This window comes from Microcaecilia unicolor, chromosome 3 (assembly GCF_901765095.1).
Source record: "Microcaecilia unicolor chromosome 3, aMicUni1.1, whole genome shotgun sequence".
Classification (NCBI taxonomy): Eukaryota; Metazoa; Chordata; class Amphibia; order Gymnophiona; family Siphonopidae; genus Microcaecilia; species Microcaecilia unicolor.
The window spans coordinates 78,015,053-78,034,205 of NC_044033.1; the positions used below are offsets into that span (position 1 = coordinate 78,015,053).

The following is a 19,153-nucleotide window of genomic DNA, read 5'->3' on the forward strand; positions in this document are numbered from 1 at the left end:
TCTAAACAGGGCCCTTAGACTACTAACCAGATAAAATTAGGACAGCCTTTTTGCAGTCCTAATTTTAATTGGATAGTATCCAGTTAGCGGTCTGAATATGACTGCTAGCCAGACAACCTCCTGCTCCACCCATGGACTTCTCTGGCACAGTTTGGCAGTCAGAGGACATATTCAGTGGCACTATCCAGTTAGTGCCGCTGAGTATCCCTCTCCCTGGCACTTTTCTGGTTAGCTCCACCTGCTGACCATTTAAAGGCCTTTAAATATTGACCCAAGAGAGTTTTATTATTTTGTCCCTGAGCTGTGGGAATGAAATCTCTTTAGAATTGTGTTTAGAAGCTAACCAGCTTTTAGGACAAAAGAAGAAACCTGTAGGTTAATATTCAAATAATACTCAGGAAAAGCTTGCTTGCAGACCTATATATGTATTCACATCTAAAGACTAAACCGGGTCTGCTAGAAAATCACACCCACTGTTATTATTCATTCAGGTGGAGGAAAGACTTCAGTAAAACCAGTGCTACAACTAAAAAATGTAGCTGCTATAAAGCACATCACCAGTCAGAAAACATCCCCCTTCCTATTTTTTATTTTAAACATTTTTGTCTCTTTTATCTATATCTGTCTGTCTATAAAATATGCATTAATCATTCTGGAACAACAATGTACAACACAACCACTAACTGTAACGCATCTTTTCATTTAAGAAATGAACTAAGACGTATCTTCTCAAGAAACCCACTGACTTTTCCATATGCAGTAATAGTTATCTTGCCAACCACTGTAAAACACAGCATCTTACAACCTTATAAATATAATTGGATTAATGTAATCTCTATCAACTGTTAAATGTAAGCCACATTGACCCGAAACTCGTTGTTGGATACTTGTGGGATACAAGCATGAATGAATGAATGAATAAATAAATAAATACGTTCTTTGCTGTAAAGTTCAAATATGAAGATTTAACTTAGCTTTGGTATAAACTTGATAATCAGGATGGCTAAAGCTGTATGGAGCCCCACCGTTTCACTATACAACGCTTCTTCAGGATCTGCCGGCTTCACAGTGGCATCTCAAATGTAATTTGTAGATTCTCCACCTTTGACATTGATAATCATGTCTGCACCTTGCAGTTCGATCAAGGATAAGGATAACTGTGTTAATCCTATTACCCTCAATGGCAGAACATAGTGATAAGGAAAGTAATACACTGCTGATAAACAAGAGCGAAGTATTGGGGAGGCTTTGTGAATATTTTGCTACTGTTATTCTTCTGTTTGTTACCTAGTAGCTGCATTTGTCACCACTGCCTTTATAAGTGACTTTGCAAATTGTCCAGTAAATGCTGGTTTAGAGCAACATATCTGGAGTTGGCTGAAATATTGAGTGGTCATATCTAAAAGTCTGAACTGCTTATTTGGCTTCCTGGACTATTCCAGTCCCAGCCTTTCTCTCACCTTTATAAATGTGTTTATGTTCCTGGAACCCACCACTTAGGTCATGCATTAGGCACTTAACTCAAACTGTTTTAATGATTTTGTTAATTGTAATATGTTGTACTGTATATCTTATTTGTTGTATTTGTTAATAATTTGCTTTAGGTACAATCATGAAAGTGAGACATTGAACTTGATATAGCTGTCTTACTTTGCTGTCTTACTTTACTTCACTGATATATTTGCAGCTTCATGTATGGAGAGTTAACAGACAAGGAGACAGTTGACAAGGTTCGACAAACATTTGAGAACTATGAGATGAACTCCTTTGAAATCCTGATGTACAAAAAGAACCGTAAGTATACTTTTGTAAATCTCACCAGTTAAAATTTATGAATGTTTTTGATTACTTTTGTCTGGCAGCAGTGGCGTTCCTAGGGGGGGTGGACACCCGGGGCGGTGCCCCGCCCCCCGGGTGCAGCACCCCCCCACGATGCAGCGCGGACCCCCCCCGGGTGCACGCCACTGGGGGGGGGGTGCCGCAGCGCGCGCCTGCTCAGAGTTCCCTGACTTCGCGTGTTCGCTGCAGCTCCCTCTGATCCGGAACCTGAAGTAACCTGTTCCAGGGCAGAGCAGAGGGAGCTGCAGCGAACAAGCGAAATCAGCGATCTCAGAGCAGGCGCGCGCCGCGGCACCCCCCAGCGGCGTGCACCCGGGGCAGACCGCCCCCACTGCCCCACCTTGGTATGCCACTGTCTGGCAGTTCCTTCTGTTCATATGAGTTTCCAATGCAAAAAAAACAGAAGAAACCAGTCTTCGCAAAAAACAGATGATAACAAAACAGCGAAGATGACTCAAAAAATTCAAGAAGACGACGCTTCAAATGTAAAACCAAATTTATTGGACATAAGGCAAAAAAAGTTAAAACTTTTTAATAAGGAGGTAGGTGAGTGAGACTTGACACAGCTGTGTTTCGGCCTATCAGGCCTGTATCAGGAGTCTTTTCACCATAGGAAAGCTCACTTCCTATATTTACATCATCTAATCCAGTCTTCATTCATGGCTCCTTGCTTTGTATTTACTAATTATTTATTCCCTATTCTCTTTTCAGTCTAGCCTAGTCTTTGAAGCAGGGGCGGACTGAGCATTCGGGCAACCAGACAGTGCTCGATTGCCCAGAGGCTCTCCCCCCCCCCCCCTTGCTGCCTCCACCATTGCTGCGCACACTACACTCTTTTCTGCTCGGTGCCGCACCACTGTGTTTATAAAATGGCTGCCAAGACTCCGTGTAGCAGTTTCACGAGACTGTCGAGACCCGCAAGACTACTGCAGGAGAAATTGGCATCCATTTTGAAAAACACAGGCAGAATAGTGGTAGTGGGCAGGAAAGAGTGGGGTTCTTTTCTGTCCCTGAAGAAGCCACTAGACCACCAGGGCCCTTCAAGGTAGGACTAGGAAGAGCCCACTGAGGCTTGGGGGACTGTAGAGTGCGGGAGGGGGTGACAGCTGCAGCGGTAGTACAGGCTGTAGTGTGTAGGTGTCACGTCTGTGGCCATGACCACCCTCAGCCTTACCTTCTTTCTGGGGGTCAGCAGCTCTGCTGGCTTCTGTCTGTGTTTGTGTTAGTCTTGTCTCTAGTCTCTGCGCTGATTATCTCACTAGACCTCACCTGTGTGGGCTATGCCTCCCTGCCTGACCAGTTTCCAAGATGGCTCCTGCTTGTCTTTCCTGTAGGCTCACTTCCTATGTGTATCAAGCCTCTCTTTGGGGTCAGTGTACTTCCTGCTTCTATCCTGCTGCTGGTGACTCATCAGTGAGAGCCTTCATAAGGAAGTGCTGTGCTTGCAGTCGGGGCCTTTGCATAAGTGTTATGCTCTTAGACCAGGTCAGGTTAGTAAGTGTCTGCTGCACTACTGCTTAGCCTCTCTCTGGGTTCCAGCCCAGCTTCTTTCTGTGTCTGTGTCTGTTGTCCTTCCATGGGGTGTCTTTCCTGCCACGGTCTGTCTGTGGACTGCGGGTCCTTCCTGGCTTACCCTGAGTTGGGGTGAAGCCTCTGTCTGTGGACTGTGGGTCTTTCCTGGCTTACCCTGTGTTTGGGGTGAAGCCTCTGCTCCAGGCTTACCCTGTGTTGGGGTGAAGCCTCTGTTCCTGGCTTACCCTGTGTTTGGGGTGGAGCCTCTGCTCCAGGCTTACCCTGTGTTGGGGTGAAGCCTCTGTTCCTGGCTTACCCTGTGTTTGGGGTGAAGCCTCTGTCCGTGTTTGTTCTCTGTCTGCACTTGAAGCCTCAGCCTTTGTGAGTTCCCAGTCAGTGTGTGGAACAGCTGTGGCTTCAGACCCTTGGCCTGTATTCCTGGTTTACCCTGTTTGCTCTGCTGCCTGCCCAAGACCCCTGGCCTGTTCTTCCTGGTTTACTCTGTCTGTTCTCCTGTCTGCCCAAAGACCCTTGGCCTGTTCTTCCTGGTTCACGCTGTCTGTTCTCCTGTCTGCCCAAAGACCCTTGGCTGATATTCCTGGTTACTCTGTTTGCTCTGCTGCCTGCCCAAAACCCTTGGCCAGTTCTTCCTGGTTTACTCTGTCTGTTCTCCTGTCTGCCCAAAGACCCTTGGCTGATATTCCTGGTTACTCTGTTGCTCTGCTGCCTGCCCAAGACCCTTGGCCTGTTATTCCTGGTTTGCTCTCTTTACCATGAATCCTGCCTTGCCTAGTCTGTGTGCCTACCCTGCTTGTATATCCTGAGTGTATATCCTGAATCCTGTCTCTGTCTAGCTAGTGTTTATTTCCAGGGCCTGGTCCCTGTTTCCTGCTGCTACCTAGCTAGTGGGTTTACCCGCTGGGTATTCCCTGATCCCCAGTCTGCCTTGCTGGCATGTTGCCCTAGTCTTTGCTCCTGCTAGCCTTCGTATGTCTTGTCTCCTTGGTCTGTCTTCTGGTTCTTGCTAGTGGCGGTGCAGCAGCTCCCTGTCTGAGTTTAGTTCCTAGTCTAGTCTCCCTCGTGTATCCCAGACCCGGGGTGGGTCCTCGGGATCTTCAGTTCCTGCGTATCCTGCAAGTCCTGCCGGCCACCTGCACTTCGGAGCTCAACTCCGGAGGAACGGTGGCTAAGTGCAGGTGAAGCTGTTCCTGTTTCGTCTGTTCCAGTTGCCTGCCTTGTACTACTCCAGTCCAGAGTTCCAGTACTGCTCTTCCGTGTATCCCGTCCCAGGGTGGGGTAATCACTGAGGGACCCATCCCACAATAGCCAGGCCCTATGCAACCAGTCACAGAATCTACGACAAGGCAGAATTGGTGTGTAGAGCCTGAGGTCTTTCATTAAAACTTGGGGACCATGGTTCAATTTTTGTAGACAATGGAAAAGGTGCCAGTACTCAGTACCTCCAAGTACCCCCTTAAAAAAAAAAGCACTGATTATGGGCATATACATGGTTTGCACATGCTAAAGCTTAGTGCGCTAATAATGCTAATGTGCCTCTAGCGCACCTTAGTAAACATGGCCCTAAATTCGAAGATCTTTCTAAGACTGTTGAGTCAGTAAAAGAAGATCTCTATGACCGGGTCAAGCAAGTTCAGGAAGACATGAAACGGCTTCAAGAGTGTAGAGCGGTCTCAGTCAAAGATAAATTAGCCCTCCTCTGAAAGACTGAACAGATAGAAAATTTCAATAGGTGTTGAAATCTCCGCCTCTTGAACTTTCCTAAAACTCTTTGGATTTTACCTTTGGACTTGTTTAAGAGATATCTGATAGAAAATTTGGAGTCTGTTCTCCCTGTTAACAAAATATATTATTTACCAACTAAGAGTCCCCAGGGCAAAAGGGAAGCAAATTATAGGGAAGAGACGAATTTTGATGTGAATAATATATCTGCTATATTGGAACAATCTATTGAAGATACTACTGAAATGGCTATGTTACCTGTTTCTTTTGAGTTTGAGCAGGACTTAAATGCGATTTTAAGACTTTAAGCATTTGCGTACTCCAGTGGCGTACCAAGGGGGGGGCGGTGGGGGCGGTCCGCCCCGGGTGCACACCGCTGGGGGGTGCCGTGCCACGCGCGCCTGCTCCTCCGAGTTCACTAAACTTCATTCGTTCGCTGTAGCTCCCTCTGCCCCAGAACAGGTTACTTCCTGCAGCGAACAAACGAAGTTTAGCGATCTCGGAGGAGCAGGTGCGCGCGGCACGGCACCCCCCAGCGGCGTGCACCCGGGGGGGTGTCATTTCGCCGGAAGGGGGGAGGTGTTATCTAGTGGGGGGGGGGGGTGCGTATCGGCGCTCCGCCCCGGGTGCCATCGAGTCCAGGAACGCCACTGGGGTACTCGGGAATGAAGGAAAATCTTTTTGTCAATGAGAGGATACCCTGAATCTTGGTGCAACTTTCTTGTTGGCTTATCCTTGTAAATGCCTGGTCTGATATGGGGGGGGGGGGGGGGATTAAATATAGTTTTTATGCCCCTGAGCAATTGAAGGCTTTTTTCGATTTGAAAAAAATACCTGAATTATTGGAATATAATAAATATGTATGGGATTGCAGGGGCGGCCCAAGGCAAGATGCCGCCTGAGGCGAGCTAAGATGCTGCCACCCCCCCTTGGCCTAGATGCCGCTGCCGCCCCCCCAGGCCGAGATGTTGTCCCCTTCCTTCCTCTACCTTGCTCATGAAGTTTACCTTGTTTCATCATATTTTAAAAGTTGGCGGCGGAAGCAATTCCCATACGCTGCCCTGCCACCAGCGCCCGCCTCTTCCCTTTACTGCGGCTGCCTCTGATGAAACAGGAAGTTACATGAGAGAGCCTCGTTCATGAAATGCAGCAGGACACAAAAAGAGGAACACAGAAAAGAATAACGGATAAAACTGAAAGAGGTGAAGTAATATGGCTAGCAAAAGCAGAAGAGTAGATGGCTAGAGACTTAAAGAGGAGACTTTAAGATATAAGATTTTTTTCAGATATATTTGTAAAAGGAGGAAGGAGTAATATGAAGAAATACTTTTTCTTGGAGAGCGTGGTGGATACCTAGAATAGCCCCAAGAAGCAACAGGGCAGCTGATCCGCAAAATCCAGAACTTTGAATTTTGTATATTTGCCAATTACAGGAAGTTGCTATCTTAAGTGCTAAAGGTGCAAAAGCAATCATATCTAGTAATTGTCCCTGCTCGTGTATAGGAACAAAATTAATAATTGCAATGAGTCCAAATTTTTAAGAAATATTTATGGGACCCAGACCATAGAAGTCTGCCCAGGGCTGGTCTAACTTCCCAACCTTTGAAGCTGTCATCAAAACGCACTCTAGTTATGAGGTCATTTGAGTTTAGCTTTAATTGGATTCCATCCTTTTTCTATATAGTGATCCTCTGTGTTTATCCTACATATTTTTGAATTCTGTCACTGTTTTCATGTTCACAAACTCCCACAGGAGGGCATTCCAGGCATCCACCACCCTTCCTGACATTGCTCCTAAGCAGGGCTGGCTCAATCCATGGACCAGGTGAGGCACTGGCCTAGGGCACCGGTGATAAAGGATGCCAGAATCCCAGTCCAGTCTACCTTTAAAATTCTAGAGCAGGGCTGTCCAACCTCGGTCCTTGAGAGCTGCAATCCAGTCGGGTTTTCAGGATTTCTCCAATGAATATGCATGAGATCTATTTGCATGCACTGCCTCAATTGTATGCAAATAGATCTCATGCATATTCATTGGGAAAATCCTGACAACCCGACCTGGTGAGGGCCAAGATTGGACACCCCTGTTCTAGAGGGATAGATGCTGGACTAGGATTTTGGAACCCTTCCAGGCTTATTTTTGAAAGAGAAGGGCGCCCATCTTTCGACACAAATCGCAAGATGGGCGTCCTTCTCACAGGGTCGCCCAAATCGGCATAATCGAAAGCCGATTTTGGGCATCCTCAACTGCTTTCCATCGTGGGGATGACCAAAGTTCACGGGGGCATGTCGGAAGCATAGCGAATGTGGGACTGGGGCATGCTTAACACATGGGTGTCCCTCGCCCAATAATGGAAAAAAGAAGGGCGTCCCTGACGAGCACTTGGCCGACTTTACTTGGTCCATTTTTTCTTGTGATCAAGCCTCAAAAAGGTGCCCGAATTGAACAGATGACCACCGGAGGGAATCGGGGATGACCTTCCCTTACTCCCCTAGTGGTCACTAACCCCCTCCCACCCTCAAAAAAACTTTTAAAATATTTTTTGCCAGCCTCTGCCAGCCTCAAATGTCATACCCAGCTCCCTGACAACAGTATGTAGGTCCCTGGAGCAGTTTTAATGGGTGCAGTGCACTTCAGGCAGGCGGGCCCAGGCCCATCCCCGCCTACCTGTTACACTTGTGGTGGTAAATGTGAGCCCTTCAAAACCCACCACAAACCTACTGTACCCACATGTAGATGCCCCCTTTCACCCCTTAGGGCTATGGTAGTGTTGTACAGTTGTGGGTAGTGAGTTTTGGGGGCTCAGCACCCAAGGTAAGGGAGCTATGCACCTGGGAGCAATTTGTGAAGTCCACTGCAGTGCCCCCCCAGGGTGCCTGGATGGTGTCCTGGCATGTGAGGGGGACCCGTGCACTACGAATGCTGGCTCCTCCCATGACCAAAGGGCTTGGATTTGGTCATTTCTGAGATGGGCGTCCTCGGTTTCCATTATCGCTGAAAATCGGGGATGACCATTTCTAAGGACGACCATCTGTAAGGTCGACCTAAATGTTGAGATTTGGGCGTCCCCGACCGTATTATCGAAATGAAAGATGGCCGCTCATCTTGTTTCGATAATATGGGTTTTCCTGCCCCTTCGCGAGGACGTCCTGCGAGGACGCCCTCAGGAAAACTTGGGCACCCCGTTTGATTATGCCCCTTTTTATCATCAGTGCCAAAATACTGTGCATGGTAAAAGCGGTCCCGAAAGCCACTGTGCATTGGCCGCACAATAGCATTTCATTTAGACTGGCTAAAACCAGTCTAAATGAAACATTGCAAGCCCGGTTTGCTTTGAGCATCCTGCACCCCATGTCTGTTCTTCAAGGCTTTTAAAGGAAATGGCCTAGAGTACTTGAAGAAGAGGACCTCCCTCTACACACTTCTAAGATCACTAAAGATCACTTCCTTGCACCTACTGTTACTCTATTTTCCACTCTATATATTCCCAGAGTTGGTACTCTACTCTCTGGAACCTGTAAGCCACATTGAGCCTACTGCTATGCGGGAAAATGTGGGATACAAATGTAATAAATAAATAAAGTCCTCCCAAGGAACATCTCGAACCACACTCTCTCCAAAGGACATCGCATGATGTGATACCCGCAAGCGAACCTTCTCCGGAGTAGCCCTCACAATCGGAAATGGTTCGCTTAACACAGACTATCTCTGCTTCAGGAAGCAGGTGAAAACTTGGCTCTTCAACCAGGCCTTTAATGGAAGTAGCAACTAACTTGCTGGTCACACACACTGGCTGAACATACTGGCTGACACTGGCTGAACATACTATAGGAAGCAGGGCCGGTCTTAGCAAGTGCGGGGCCCTATGCAGACCAATTTGGTGGGGCCCCATCCTAGCCCCACCCCCACCCCCACCGTAGCCCCTCCCCCACCCTAGCTCCACCCCATTGATAAGATTATTCCATTTTTAGAACATTTTTTTATTTATGAAATTTCAAATAAAGACAAATGAAGCTAAACTTGTACAAAACACTGATTGAAATAATAAGCACAATGCTATCATGAAACCTCCCCTCCCCAGAAATTATTCAGTTCAAGTCCACTACAATTAGTAGTTCCAATTCTCATAACAAAGGAGAATAAAGGAAACATATTAAGAAAAGATTCAGTACTTTCAAATTCCCCTATTACTCTGTAACCCATATATGCAATAAAATAAAAATGAAATGAAAAGATATACAATAAAATAAAGTGATATGTAAAATATAATGTACAATATAAAAACATATAGACCACCAATGTATTAAAATTGTTTTAAAATATATACCACAACTCTCTGACTCAAGAAGACTCCGACTCTGTCATCCATAATTGTCTGACAACACACAGAAAAAAAATAAGTAAAAAAAAAAAGTCACAATTAATACCTTATACACCAATATACCAGCTATACGGAAAATGCAGATTATCAACAATATGAAGCTAGCAAGGGATCATAATATCACAATTCTCATGTAGAGCCACAAAACACCCTTTTAGAGATAGTGTGTCATGATTTAGGCTCTACACCCTTTCCGATGTTTGGTGCCACCTTAGTAAGGCCAACACACAATCTCTCCACTGCAAAACACTATACACAAACGTGTGCAAAAACACACTCATAACCTTAACAAACCATAAACAGCACTAATTCCAAGGACAGGACAAGCTACAACCTTATGCGTGGCGTGGAAAGGCAACTGTAATTACACCGGGCTCTAAAACACCAGTGCACAACCTAGTGAAAAAAACAAAAACAAAAAGGGCTGCAAACTATACGCTAGCAGAATACTGCACCTTCCTTGATCACACCTGAAAAACACATGAATGCAAAATACTGAACTGGAAAGTTACCTCAAGAAGTCAGACTCAACATGCAGCAATACTACAAAAATTAAAACTTACATGAAAAATATCACAGATGCACATTTCCAAAAACTGACATATTCCAATTAATAAATCCTGAATAAATAGTTTTTTCTACCTTTGTTGTCTGGTGAGTTTGTTTTTCTGATCATGCTGGCTCAGTATCCGATTGTGCTGCTATCTGTCCTCTTAACTCCGTTTCCAGGGCTTCCTTTCCATTTATTTCTTTACTTTCCGCCTTTCTTCTTAATTTCTCGCCCTACATCCGTAAGTAAAAGCTGGGTCCTCCGCAGACTTGACTGTCCAGTGGATCCAGCTTCTGCCTATTTTCTATATCCATGTGCACTTTTTCTCCTCTCTTCCTTTTCCCTCACCTCATCTCCTTCCTCACTCTTCCCTCGCCTCCATCCATGTCCAGCATTTCTTCTCTCTCCTCCATCCACCCATGTCCAGCGACCCTCCTGTCCCCCCTGCCATCCATCTATGTCCAGCAACCCCCCCGTCCCCTCTGCCCTCCCCTGCCATCCACCTATGTCCAGAAACCCCCCTCCCATGCCATCTACCCATGTCCAGAAACCCCCTCCCCTGCCATCCACCCATGTCCAGCGACTCTCCTGTGCCCCCTGCCCGCCACCTATGTCCAGAAACCCCCTCCCCTGCCATTCACCCATGTCCAGCGACCCCCCTCCCCTCCATCCACCCATGTCCAGTGACCCTCCTGTGCCCCCTGCCCTCCCCTGCCATCCACCTATGTCCAGAAACCCCCCTCTCCTGCCATCCACCCATGTCCAGCGACCCTCCTGTGTCCTCTGCCATCCATGTCCAGCAACCCCCCTGTCCCCTATGCCCTCCACTGCCATCCACCTATGTCCAGAAGCCCCCTCCCCTCCATCCACCCCATGTCCAGCGACCCTCCTGTCCCCCCTGCTCGCCCCTGCCATCCACCTATGTCCAGAAGCCCCCTCCCCTCCATCCACCCCATGTCCAGCGACCCTCCCTGCCCGCCCCTGCCATCCACCTATGTCCAGAAGCCCCCTCCCCTCCATCCACCCCATGTCCAGCGACCCTCCTGTCCCCCATGCTCACCCCTGCCATCCACCTATGTCCAGAAGCCCCCTCCCCTCCATCCACCCCATGTCCAGCGACCCTCCTGTCCCCCCTGCTCACCCCTGCCATCCACCTATGTCCAGAAGCCCCCTCCCCTCCATCCACCCCATGTCCAGTGACCCTCCTGTCCCCCCTGCCAACTGCCCTCCACCCATGTCCCGCGACGCGAGTCTCCTCATTCCCCTGCTGCTCCCCCTCCCTCCAGCCACCCGAGACCCCTCCCCCCCTCCCCGACCTGCCAAATGACCCTCTTCTGCCACCCGACCCGCCCGCACCTCACCTGACCTGACCCAGCATTTTAAAAAAACCTCCAAGCGGCGGTGCCCGTGCCTCGCGTCTGAGAGGAGAAAACTTGCTTCGTCGTTGGCCGGCCTTCCCTCAAGTCCCGCTCTTGCGGAAGTTACATCAGAGGGCGGGACTTGAGGGAAGGCCGGCCAACGACGAAGCGAGTTTTCTCCTCTCAGACGCGAGGCACGGGCACCGCCGCTTGGAGGTTTTTTTAAAATGCTGGGTCGGGTCAGGTGAGGTGCGGGCGGGTCGGGTGGCAGAAGAGGGTCGTTTGGCGGGTCGGGGAGGGGGGGCTCAGACGGGAGGGGTCTCGGGTGGCTGGAGGGAGAGGGAGCAACAGGGGAACAAGGAGACTCGCGTCGCGGGACATGGGTGGAGGGCAGGCGAGCGTGGTCGGAGAGGTGAGGCAGAGGCGAGGCACGCCGCACAGGGCCCCCTTAGGCGCGGGGCCCTATGCGGCCGCCTTGGTCGCCTCTGACTAAGACCGGCCCTGATAGGAAGACATGTTTATCCACGCCTACTCTAGCTAAGATCATTTTCAAGCACCATTCTGGTCTCATGTACAACTTTCTTTCCCCTTATTTTATAACTCCTGTTACTCTATCTTATCTAGTTATATGTGCTATCCTTGCTTACACCCTGTGCGGTCTATTAAAATGTTTTATTGTGTATTGTGCTGACATTTTATACTGTACCATACTTTGCATTGTAATTTGAATATTTTTACTGTTGCAATTGTCCATTGTTTTATGTTTGACTTATTCTGGCTGTACACCACCTTGTGTGAATTCCTTCTAAAAGGCAGTAAATAAATCCTAATAAGTAATTAAATAAGTAAATGAAGAAATTGGGCTGAAGCATGTAAGATTAGTTCAAAGAATTGTAATTGAATTTCAGCCAAATGTCCTGCAGGTCTGTATAGGAAAACAAATCCTAATGAGCCAAAAGGGGATTCATCAGATAACTGACACTCCAACAACTGTAAAGCAGGAGCCATTAATGTGTCAATCACTGACCCAAAAAATATGTTTATAAACCATAGCTTGACCTCCCCTTTTTATGTTGAAATATCTTTATTAAATCACCAACATAGCATAGAATAAAATGCAAACCAGTACAAGGCTATGGACACCTAGCAAAGCAAACAATGCAATAAAGAAGATGAGAATTATACTGACAAACCCCCAACCTGCAACCCAATGTCCTCCCTCCTTTCCTCCCCTCCTATATAAAACTGCATATACAAGAGCCAAATGACCTCCCCTTTTTTAAAATCAATTGTTGGAATATTGAATATAAAAGCAAGTCCCACATCCAAATCACCAACCAGATTCTTTATTAATAAGGCTTTATTACAAACTGATCTTGCATTAAAATAAAAACAAAGGACTGGGACGGGAGGATTTAAAAGATAAGCTGGCAGTTCCAGGGGAGCTTTTCTTAGCAGAGAAAGATGTATTCTAGTATCAGTAGAATGGTGCTTTTTAAAAGGCGATCTATTTCTATATAGAACCTCAATATTACATTGTTTGATGCTTTGGTGGCCCTGAGGGAAACCATGGACTGGAGAAGGAATGTCCTTCACAGCCCCTTTCCTCTTGGTATGGGGCATAACGGCTCACAGGTAACAGTGATACAGCCAGCAAAAGTAAATGCTACACTCTCAGCGTCAGGATTGTGCCGCCATCTTGGCCACACCCATGTTTTATGCATATGCATATGTTAATGATTGCCAATTAACATCAGTAATTGGTTGTTAGCACCCAATTATTGATGGTTTGGAACTCATTATCCAATTTATTTGCACGTGCAACTTTGGGTGCCACATACAGAATCTGGGGGGGTTATGATGCATTTTTAGAACGTACATGTGTAATTCATATCAATGCAACATCAATAACCTATGTTCTGGTTTTTTTTTCAGGGACTCCTGTATGGTTCTTTGTGAAAATCGCTCCAATTCGTAATGAACAAGACAAAGTGGTTTTATTTCTTTGCACTTTTAGTGACATAACAGCTTTCAAACAGCCCATAGAGGATGAGTCAACTAAAGGTTTGTTAATCTCATTTCTGCAGATACATGTTATTTGTTTGATTAGAAGTTAGACTTATAAACCTGCATTTTTGAAATTGCTAAATTCATGGATGTCACAGTTTAAAAAATCCCAGTTCGAAGCACAGTGAATTCATGCTTCTGCATTATTCAATACATTGTTTCTCCTTCCCTAATCTGAAATGCAGTGCCCTTGGACTGTAAATACTAGCTTGGCTTCTATCCCAGAGGCAGCTCTATATACTTTTCAGTAGAACTATGAGTGGAAAATGTGTTTGTGTTCTGAATGAAGGTTTTGCAAAGATTATTATTATTCCTACTGCATGCACTGCAGCGATTTTGAAATTCTGTTGTAAGACATATTCTTTTGCTTCACAGATACCTATTTCCATGTAAGCCAATAGGGTCTGGTGACTGTGTAAAGATATATGGATAAGATATCTGTATATTTTTATGTGGAGTTTGATCCAAAGTGTCCGTTCAAGTCAAACCACACAGCGGCATACCTATTTTAGTTGCCACCTGGGGTGGAGCATCTCCCTTCTCCGAGCAGAGGGTTGCACGGAGCAGGCGTGAGGGTGTCGGCTCTGCTGGTCCCCTACCCCAGAAGTTGATGTCAGAGGGGGCAGGGGCCCGGCAGAGCAGACAGCCACATGCCTGCTCTGCAGACCCCCTTGCTGCCTGCACCCAGGGTGGACCGCCCCCACCGCCATGCCCTTGGTACATTAAGAAAGCACAGAATATGTCAAATTATTTATTACGGATAACTTATCAGTATAAAGCTATCCTAGCTATTTCTGCAGTATGACTTGGATAGATAAATGATATGGATAGTAGCAGAGAATCACTGCTCTCTGTATGACTTCTGCCCCATCCCAGGATGCTCCAAGTCCCTCCTCAAGATATTCAGTTAAAGTTTGGCCATATATTGACTTATATAGCTAAAAATGATTCCCCCCTCCCCTGATATTCAGCCAGCGGTAGACAGCGCTTTTTTGTCTGCTTCCAGAGCTAAAACTGGAAATTCAATGCTGGGCCCTGACTGGGCTTTGCCATTGAACTTCTGTTTTTTTTGTATTTTTTTTTTTAAGCTGGCTAGCGCATGATCGGTTAGGTTAATATTCAGACTTAATTGGCCATGGGTTAGTGGATAAAGATAGCACAGCTATTTATGCTGTCAAATTTATCTGCTAAACCTGGCCGGTTATGCCTGAATATTGGGACATAACTGGACTCCGCCCCCAGAATGCCCCCGACATAGCCGGTGTAATCCCGACCCCTGCTTCTGGGGTGGGGACTACACTTCAGCCTTAGATAAGTTCTCCTTTCTTGGAGAAAAACTCCTTGACTATGTTTAACCTTATACCTATGCCCCATTATCAGAGAGGCTGTAAGATGCAAGGCCAAACATTCAGGCATGTATTCCCTGGATAAAATAATTTGGATTAAAGAACACAAGACGAGATACACCATTAGCCAATCATAAATTTATCATAGAAGTTTATTTATTGCACATATGAAAATAGACATCTAATTACTGCTTTGCCAATTACAATTCATAAGTAGTACATACATATAGTCTTTTTTCTTTCTGTTCCTGTGGGGGAATTATCAGCCTGAGCAAAATGCAGCGCTAGTAAGATTCCTGTTTTTGTTGTAATAAACTATTCCTTTTATATCTTTTTTCTAACTATGTGTACGTGACAATTCCCAGTCTGCTGTCTCAGCTCCTGCTGTCTCACTTGATGGCCCCCTTATCTAAAAACAACATTTGATTTACTTGTTCCAGCAAAACCAGTCTCACGACCTCCAACCATAAATCTTTGCACAGCATAGTCCTAGGGCTTGTTTAACCTCCTTCACCCCTCCCTGTTGCTATTATTATTATTTATTTATTATTTGTTACATTTGTATCCCACATTTGCCCACCTATTTGTAGGCTCAATGTGGCTTACATAGTACCGGAGAGGTATTTGCAGATTCCAGTGTAAACAAATACAAAGTGATGTTGTGGTAAGATAAAGTTCCTGTGGTACAGCCACATTAGGGAATCGTACAATGGAAGAGTTGTGTTATGTCCATTACGTAATTTAGTTTTGTTGTGTTGCAGAGATCAGGCATTTATGGATTGGTAGGGTATGCTGTTTTAAACAGGTTAGTTTTTAGTTTTTTTCCAGAAGTTTAGGTGGTCGTACTTAGTTTTCAAGGCTTTTGGTAATGCGTTCCACAGTTGTGTGCTTATGTAGGAGAAGCTGGATGCATAAGTTGATTTGTAGTTGAGTCCTTTGCAGCTTGGGTAGTGCAGATTTAGGTATGTCCATGTTGATTCGGATGTGTTTCTAGTTGGTAGGTCGATCAAGTCTGTCATGTATCCCGAGGCTTCACTGTAGATAATTTTGTGAACCAGAGTGCAGATTTTGAAAGCAATATGTTCTTTGATTGGGAGCCAGTGTAGTTTTTTGCGGAGGGGTTTTGCGCGTTCAAATCGCATTTTTCCAAAGGTAAGCCTAGCTGCCGTGTTCTGAGCGGTCTGAAGTTTCTTTAATGTTTGTTCTTTGCATCCCGCATAAATTCCATTGCAGTAGTCTACATGGCTTAGTACCATTGATTTTATCAGGTTGCGAAATGTTTCCCTCGGGAAGAATTGTTTAACGCGTTTGAGTTTCCACATTGAGTGGAACATTTTCTTTGTTGTGGATGTCACTTGGCTCTCTAGTGTTAGGTTGTGGTCCAATGTAACACCGAGGATTTTCAGGTTGTCTGAGATAGGGAGGGTGTAATCTTGGGTGTTGATAATTGTGGGGTTATCCGCGCTGTGTTGGGATGAGACGCAGTGGTGTGCTGGAGCAGGCTCTCACAGGCTCTCGAGAGCCGTTTGTTAAGTTTTTAAGAATTTTGGGAGACAGTTCTCCATGGCTACTTTAACAAATGGATCCCAAAATGTGGGCTTGGGCCCCTCCTGAATTCTCTTTTACTTTGCTTGCGAGAGAGAGCCCCCTGTTAACAATTTACCAGCACACCCCTGGATGAGAGGATAAGACAGTGTGTTTTTTCTTTGTTGAGTTTTAGTTGAAATGCATTTGCCCAAGAGTCCATGATGTTCAAGCTGATCTTGACTTCATTGGTGATTTCTGTCAGTTTAGATTTCTAAGGAATGTATATTGTGACATCGTCTGCATAGATGAAAGGGATAAGGACTTGGCTAATGGGGTCATCATTAGGTTGAAGAGGATCGTTGATAGTGGTGATCCTTGTGGTACTCCGCAGTCTGCTTTCCATGGTGATGATATGTTTGAGTTTGATTTTACTTGATAAGTTCTTGTGGTTAGGAAACCCTTGATCCAGCTAAGTATGTTTCCACCAATCCTGAATTTATCTAGTAATCTTATTAATATATTGTGGTTTACCATGTTGAATGCGCTAGACATGTCAAATTGGAGGAGGAGGATGTTTTTGCCTATTGCTATTTCCTGCTTGAATTTGGCTAGGACAGTGAGTAATACTGTTTCTGTGTTGTGGAGGGGGCGAAAACCTGACTGTGATTCATGTAATATTGAGAATTTGTTTATATAATCTGTAAGTTGTTTGGCTACCAAGCTTTCCATCAATTTGACTGACAACAGGATGGATGCTACTGGACGGTAGTTGGTGATTTCATTTGTTTTTTCCTGGTATCTTTTGGTATTGGGGTGAGTAGGATATTGCCATTTTCCTTAGGAAAGAGACCTTGCTGTAGCATGCAATTTAGGTGGGATGTGAGGTACTACTACTACTACTTATCATTTCTATAGCGCTACTAGACTTACGCAGCGATGTGAGGTCTACTATGAAGCGGTCAGGGGCAGATTTCATTAGGTAGTTGGGGCAGGTATCTAGTTTACAGTGAGCGTTGGAGAACCTGCTGATCGCCCATGCAACTGTGTTGACTGTGAGGAGGGCAAAATTTAACCAGTTTCGGTCAGCCGAGTATTCTCCAGTGGTTGGGTTCAACTCATTAAGGAAGTTTTCGATGTCAGTGTTGTCCTGAGGTAGCGTGTTGCATAGGTTTACAATTTTTTCATTGAAATACTTAGCAAATTTATCTGCAGATGGGATATCTGTATTCGATGTGGTGACCAGGTTTATGTCTAGGAGTTTGTTCATGAGTTGGTATAATTTCTTTGTGTCTTCGTAATCTGTCCCTATTTAAGTTTTATAGTATAATCTTTTGGTCTGTCTTATAGAGTATTTGTACTTTCTTTGTGATTGTTTCCATATGTTGAGTGTGTGTTCATCTTTTGATTTTTTCCATGTTCGTTTGAGTTTCCTGGATTGTGTTTTTAGCTTTTTCAGTTCATCGTTGAACCATGGTAACGAATTATGCTTCTGTGAAGATCTTGTTCTTAAGGGTGCTATTTCATCTAGTATGCATTTGCATCTTTTATCCCATTCCATGAGGTAGTATATGGAGTCTGTTTGTGCTGTCCATTCATTGTTATATAACTGTTTCCAGAATGTTTTTGCATCTACTTGACCTCTTGTTCTGTAGGATGTGTGTTATTGTATTTGGTGTAATCCTTTCTTCCGCCAGTGTAGGGATAAGTTTAGTTTGTAGTGATCAGTCCAGGGTGTTTCTGTCCATTTAATATCTGTTATTATTAAGTTCTGGTCTCTTGAAAGTTTGTGTGAGATGAGATCAAGTGTGTGCCCATTGATGTGGGTTACTAGCATTTGTGACCATTTGAGATCCCATAATTGGAGGAATTCCTTACATTCTCGTGCGTTGATGGAGTTTGGGTCTTCTAAGTGAAGGTTGATGTCTCCTATTACTAGTACATTGGAGTTGGTTACACATGTGTTTGAAATGAAGTCCATGAAGTTAGTCTGGCTTTTGTTCCAATTACCTGGAGGTCTGTAAAACAGGACACAATTCAAATGATCGCAAAGGGTTTTGTTGTGGATTCTAATTGAGGCCATTTCGAGTTGAGGTGTCATGGACTTGGCAGTAGTTTCAGTGGTAAAGTGGGATTGATAGATTGGTGCTATGCCTCCGCCTCTCTTTTCCTTTCTGGTCCAATGTGTGATTTTGTATCCTGGAGGGCATAGGTCTAGGATTATGGGGTCCTTTTGGTCATGGATCCAGGTTTCATTGATGAACAGTAGGTCTAGGTCTTCTGCCATGATCCAGTCTGTTAGTGTTGCTGTTTTGTTTACTGTGGATCTGGCGTTGATGTAGCTCACTTGGATTGTTTGGAATGGGTCTTCTATGTTAGGTGTTGTGTGGAGTTTTATTAGTTGTCGTTTCTTTGTTGAGGTGATTTTGTTTGGACCCTTCTTTGCATTCTGTGGTGGTTGTCCGCATATTGGTGGTCTTCCTTTGTTTAAGTTGTTGTCAGTTTGTTGAGGTGTGGTGTATCTGATCAATCGTTGATGATTGTATAATATTTGTATGATGTTACTTTCTGTAAGGGGGGTGGTTAGTGTTAAGTGGATCAGTGTTAAGGAGTAGATTATTAGTAGTAGTTTGAAGGTATTCATTCTGGTTTCTATTCACTGTGGGCTACTAATAAGACCGTGTTCTGATGACTGGATGCATGATAAAGCTTTGTTCCTTGGAGTGGGGTCTGGTGTTCTGGTCTTGTGTGTTATTTCAGCTTGCCTTTCAAGCTGTTGAGGTCAGTGCTGGATCAGGTTTCAGTGATAGGCTAATGAACAGAAGAGATGGGGGAGAA

At 45.2% G+C, this 19,153-nt stretch overlaps 1 protein-coding gene across 1 annotated transcript in view; it reads left to right on the top strand.

Annotated features, from left to right (window-relative positions):
* The window catches only part of KCNH1 (potassium voltage-gated channel subfamily H member 1), a 573,175-nt gene that overhangs the window by 53,676 nt on the left and 500,346 nt on the right, over positions 1-19,153 (top strand). Inside the window, exons 3-4 of the mRNA XM_030196093.1 lie at positions 1,688-1,794; positions 13,314-13,442. Coding sequence (XP_030051953.1) covers positions 1,688-1,794; positions 13,314-13,442 — 236 coding nt within the window. The remainder of the gene's footprint in view (positions 1-1,687; positions 1,795-13,313; positions 13,443-19,153) is intronic.